Source organism: Pimephales promelas, chromosome 6 (genome assembly GCF_988280905.1).
Source record: "Pimephales promelas chromosome 6, fPimPro1.hap1.1, whole genome shotgun sequence".
In the NCBI taxonomy this organism is placed as follows: Eukaryota; Metazoa; Chordata; class Actinopteri; order Cypriniformes; family Leuciscidae; genus Pimephales; species Pimephales promelas.
In genome coordinates, this window is record NC_142774.1 from 2,347,121 (window position 1) to 2,353,270 (window position 6,150).

At 35.7% G+C, this 6,150-nt stretch overlaps 1 protein-coding gene across 2 annotated transcripts in view; it reads left to right on the plus strand.

The window, feature by feature from the left end:
• The window catches only part of LOC120459639 (complement C3), a 29,127-nt gene extending 23,382 nt beyond the window's left edge, over window positions 1-5,745 (plus strand). For both annotated transcript variants that reach the window (XM_039647113.2, XM_089132669.1), the window contains 5 exons: window positions 585-674; window positions 760-840; window positions 929-1,012; window positions 4,952-5,087; window positions 5,226-5,745. In XM_039647113.2, coding sequence (XP_039503047.2) covers window positions 585-674; window positions 760-840; window positions 929-1,012; window positions 4,952-5,087; window positions 5,226-5,367 — 533 coding nt within the window. In that variant the 3' untranslated portion in view covers window positions 5,368-5,745. The remainder of the gene's footprint in view (window positions 1-584; window positions 675-759; window positions 841-928; window positions 1,013-4,951; window positions 5,088-5,225) is intronic.
• The last annotated feature ends 405 nt before the right edge of the window (window positions 5,746-6,150 follow it).

The following is a 6,150-nucleotide window of genomic DNA, read 5'->3' on the forward strand; positions in this document are numbered from 1 at the left end:
GAGCTATACTAGGACCGGTCACAGGGGGGCGATCAAGACGTTTTGGCTTCACTTTTGAGGGCTTGTGCGGCACGCTTGATTAAAACCTATTCTAGTAGAGCCTAAAAACAATCAAATCTTTGTTAAAGGGCATAATAGGTAATTGCAATATTCCATTAAAAAAGTCAAGTCAAATATATTTATATAGCGCTTTTCACAATACAGATTGTATCAAAGCTGCTTCACAATATCAATCAAGACAACTTAACAGTGTTTGTTTATTCATGGAAAAAAAAGACAATCAAGTTTGGTAGAGCTGATCAATGATGGGTCATTTAATTTTAATTTTAATATCCCCAACTGAGCAAGCCAAAGGCAACAGTGGCAAGGAACCGAAAAACTCCATCAAGTGACCCGATGGTGTCCTAAAACTCCATCAGATGACCCGATGGAGAAAAAAAAAACCTTGGGAGAACCCAGGCTCAGTCTCCTCTGGCGTTTATGAACTAGAGGCCAAATTTACAGTAACTGTATGATAAAAAATGTATATGAATGCTAAAAAACAAGATTGGCCGGTTTCATGGAGTCTTGAATCTAACACGCAGATGATCGTTGTGTGAAGTTCTTCCATCCTCATAAGAGAGACGGTGCGCTGAACCGACTGTGCCATGAAGACCTGTGCGAGTGTGCCGAAGGTGCGTCCGTCTATGAACTCAATACACACTGAGGCTGGTGTGTGTCTGTGTGCATGTTTGTAGATACACATGTCTGTGTTTTCAGAGAACTGCAGTCTCCAAAAGAAGCATCACATTACAGAGTCTCAGCGTGCTGACAAGGCCTGTGCGCACGGAGTTGACTACGGTAAACACACACCGCTTTCTGCTTTTGTAAATGTGCTTGTCTGTGTGAAGAGCTGGGATTTATAAGCTGTTACACACTTCTCTTATAGTTTATAAAACCAGGGTGGTGGGAAAGCAGCTTTCACTGCAAGCAGACATCTACAACATGACCATTGAACAAGTGCTGAAGGAAGGTATTTATTTCATGTTTTATTTGTATAGGGACAGATTCAATAAGCATGGAAAACACAGTGACTATAGCCATCCAATGCGTATATCATAGTGCTTGTAGCTAAAGCTAATTTGCAACACTTGTCCATAGAAGGTGTGATGTCTTATGAAGTGCACTGTACACAGCAAAATCCCCAGTGTTAAATTAAGACTGAGACGGTGAATTATATAAACCCTGAGCAGAGTGTTAAATGAACACTGAAGCAGTGTTAAAGTTAATGAGATAATTAAGTGAATAATTGAGTGATGATTGAGCATTATTGAAGACACCTGATGTTAACAAGCAGAATCACTGAAGGAGAAAACCGTAATTGATATGTTACCATTATGGAGATCAGTGTTTGCTTTAGTTGGGCTCTTGACCCTTAAATCATTAACTTTAGATTTTGTTTGGCTGCAGGACTTGAGTTATAAGAGCCAGATGAACAAATATAAAGGTGATCTGATGGTGTTGATTGTGTTTTAACAATCATTAATTGACCTGCATCGCTGAACATATCAAGAGCATAAATTCTGAGTTAAGTTTACCTTATGATTTTAGAAGCACGGTCATTCTAGAACGTCCCATTTTTAGACTTTTCAATGAAATCCAAATGATCAAATAAATTCAAAAAACATTTGTATGCATGCACACACAGACAGCAAGAATTAGCGTATGAATCTCAGCAATGGTGACAAACAGATCACCTCTGAACATAAGCTCATTATTTATTCATGCAGCAATGCATGATGGGAAAAAATGTAAAGTTGATGAATTAAGGGTCAAGAGTCCAGCTAAAGCAAACACTGATCACCATTAAACGTGTTAAACGAACATCCGTCGCCCTGATTTTTGAAATGACTTTTTGCCAGAGGAAAACACATAACATTTTAGTCGCATATCATCGTTTTTTTGTCGACATTTAGAAAAAAATCGCAAAACTTTTGCCCAAATCTGTAATGGAAACACGCTTAATGTTGCTAATAACCTCTATAATTTTATATTTATAATAATTGAACAGAATGCAAAATGGCTTGGCATGTAAAAACATAAATAACTTTTTTTGATGGCACAACTCTCTATTGTTACAATTAAGAAAAATGTTAACATCAGTTATATGATGATAATGATTGATGAAAATAATTGTTGATAATGAATTAGCATATAGATTTATGCATTTCTGACTTTATAACACGCAATTCTGACTTTATATCTCGCAATTCTGACTTTATATCTCGCAATTCTGACTTTATATCTCGCATTTCTGACTTTATCTCACAATTCTGACTTTCTATCTCGCAATTCTGACTTTTTATCTCGCAATTCTGACTTTATATCTCGCAATTCTGACTTTATATCTCGCAATTCTGACTTTATATCACGCAATTCTGACTTTATATCTCGCAATTCTGACTTTATATCTCGCAATTCTGACTTTATATCTCGCAATTCTGACTTTATATCTCGCAATTCTGACTTTATATCTCGCAATTCTGACTTTCTATCTCGCAATTCTGACTTTATATCTCGCAATTCTGACTTTATATCTCGCAATTCTGACTTTATATCTCGCAATTCTGACTTTATATCTCGCAATTCTGACTTTATATCTCGCAATTCTGACTTTATATCTCGCAATTCTGACTTTCTATCTCGCAATTCTGACTTTCTATCTCGCAATTCTGACTTTCTATCTCGCAATTCTGACTTTATATCTCGCAATTCTGACTTTATATCTCGCAATTCTGACTTTATATCTCGCAATTCTGACTTTATATCTCGCAATTCTGACTTTATATCTCGCAATTCTGACTTTATATCTCACAATTCTGACTTTCTATCTCGCAATTCTGACTTTCTATCTCGCAATTCTGACTTTATATCTCGCAATTCTGACTTTCTATCTCGCAATTCTGACTTTATATCTCGCAATTCTGACTTTATATCTTGCAATTCTGACTTTTTCTCGCAATTCTGACTTTATATCTCGCAATTCTGACTATATCTCACAATTCTGACTTTATATCTCGCAATTCTGACTTTCTATCTCGCAATTCTGACTTTATATCTCGCAATTCTGACTTTCTATCTCGCAATTCTGACTTTATATCTCGCAATTCTGACTTTATATCTTGCAATTCTGACTTTATATCTCGCAATTCTGACTTTATATCTCGCAATTCTGACTTTATATCTCACAATTCTGACTTTCTATCTCGCAATTCTGACTTTATATCTCGCAATTCTGACTTTATATCTCGCAATTCTGACTTTATATCTCGCAATTCTGACTTTATATCTCGCAATTCTGACTTTATATCTCGCAATTCTGACTTTATATCTCACAATTCTGACTTTCTATCTCGCAATTCTGACTTTCTATCTCGCAATTCTGACTTTATATCTCGCAATTCTGACTTTCTATCTCGCAATTCTGACTTTATATCTTGCAATTCTGACTTTATATCTCGCAATTCTGACTTTTTCTCGCAATTCTGACTTTATATCTCGCAATTCTGACTATATCTCACAATTCTGACTTTATATCTCGCAATTCTGACTTTCTATCTCGCAATTCTGACTTTATATCTCGCAATTCTGACTTTCTATCTCGCAATTCTGACTTTATATCTCGCAATTCTGACTTTATATCTTGCAATTCTGACTTTATATCTCGCAATTCTGACTTTATATCTCGCAATTCTGACTTTATATCTCACAATTCTGACTTTCTATCTCGCAATTCTGACTTTCTATCTCGCAATTCTGACTTTATATCTCGCAATTCTGACTTTATATCTCGCAATTCTGACTTTATATCTTGCAATTCTGACTTTATATCTCGCAATTCTGACTTTATATCTCGCAATTCTGACTTTATATCTCGCAATTCTGACTTTATATCTCGCAATTCTGACTTTTTATCTCGCAATTCTGACTTTATATCTCGCAATTCTGACATTATATCTCGCAATTCTGACTTTATATCTCGCAATTCTGACTTTATATCTCGCAATTCTGACTTTTTATCTCGCAATTCTGACTTTATATCTCGCAATTCTGACTTTATATCTTGCAATTCTGACTTTATATCTCGCAATTCTGACTTTATATCTCCCAATTCTGACTTTATATCTCGCAATTCTGACTTTTTATCTCGCAATTCTGACTTTATATCTCGCAATTCTGACTTTATATCTCGCAATTCTGACTTTCTATCTCGCAATTTTGACTTTATATCTCGCAATTCTGACTTTTTATCTCGCAATTCTGACTTTATATCTCGCAATTCTGACTTTATCACGCAATTCTGACTTTATATCACGCAATTCTGACTTTCTATCTCGCAATTCTGACTTTATATCTTGCAATTCTGACTATATCTCACAATTCTGACTTTATATCTCGCAATTCTGACTTTATATCTCGCAATTCTGACTTTATCAAGCAATTCTGACTTTATATCTCGCAATTCTGACTTTATATCTCGCAATTCTGACTATATCTCACAATTCTGACTTTATATCCCGCAATTCTGACTTTATATCTCGCAATTCTGACTTTATATCACGCAATTCTGACTTTATATCTCGCAATTCTGACTTTCTATCTCGCAATTCTGACTTTATATCTCGCAATTCTGACTTTCTATCTCGCAATTCTGACTTTCTATCTCACAATTCTGACTTTATATCTCACAATTCTGACTTTATCACACAATTCTGACTTTCTATCTCGCAATTGTGAGAAATAATGTCAGAATTGCGAGATATAAACTCGCAATTGTGAGAAAAAAAGAGATTAAAAAGTCGCAATTACCTTTTATATTTTCATTCTATCGCGGAAACAAGCTTCCCTAGTTTTCTTTTCTCTTTTACTATAAAATGAATCTCCAACACATTTGAGAGTGTATGTTTTTCAGGCACCGATCCAGCTGTGGTAGGGAAGACCAGGTCTTTCTTGGCTCATCCTTACTGTAGAGAGTTTCTTGAATTTGAAGAAGGCAAAACCTACCTGATCATGGGCCAAACCACATCACTTCCTAGGATAGGTGGAAGGTAAAAGCATTATGAACATTACGAGGACAATCTCTCTCGCTGGTTTTGGTCTGAACTCGATGCTCAAACGCTCTATGAGACTAGAGTTGACACACTCAGTATGGTTCGATCTTGATGTGTGTATGTGTGTGTTTTTAGACTGAGGTATAACCTGGGTGAGCAGACCTGGGTTGAGTACTGGCCGACACAAGAGGAGGCCCAAACTGAAAAATACAAAGACAAGTACGCCGACATCGTTGCATTCGCTGAGCAGCTCTTCAACCTCGGATGCACAACATAAAGATAATCTGTGAATTTTGCTTTATTTTATTTCTTTTCCAGATTCACTGTAAGAAATTATCAATTTACTGACGTCTAACTTTCTGTAGTAGGGACAACTGGGACAAGGCATTTTACATTTGAGTTAATTTCACAGATTTTACTTTTGTGACAACATGCCCCAATTGCAGGGTATGTGCATTGAATTATTGAATTAGTGTTTTAATCTGCAACCACTGCTATAGTAAAAACGCATTAGTGTAATGGGACTGTGATCTAGTCATAATGACAGCTTTCATCATGTGACAACTCGCCCCAGTCTATTTGAGTCATTTGTACTTTCTGAAGTTAATTGAGCTTTAAAGAAATAAGACAAATAAAATGAATTTGTTCTCATCTATTTGGCTTCAAAACTAGGCATTATGTATTTACTCACACACACACACAACAGATAAAACAACTCATTTTCTCATCAGTTTGATGAAGGTGAAAGACACACAAGTCCTTTAGAGCTATAATACAGATTTATAAAAACATTGAATATAAAATAGAGCAGTAGTGTTACAAACACTAACTGCAACTTAATCTGTTGAGCAATTGTGGTTTTTATTTCACATTCACTGTGAGTTTGCATGTGTAGGCTGATAACGACAGATGACTCGATGTTTAACACATAAACCCCATAAGTCTCCTGTGCAGTGCACGCAATGCTCCTTTGGGCTCAGTATGGCCTTACAAAACAAAATATACATTTTAATATTAAAACATCATTTTCATTTACTTCTCATCTATACGTTTATGCTGT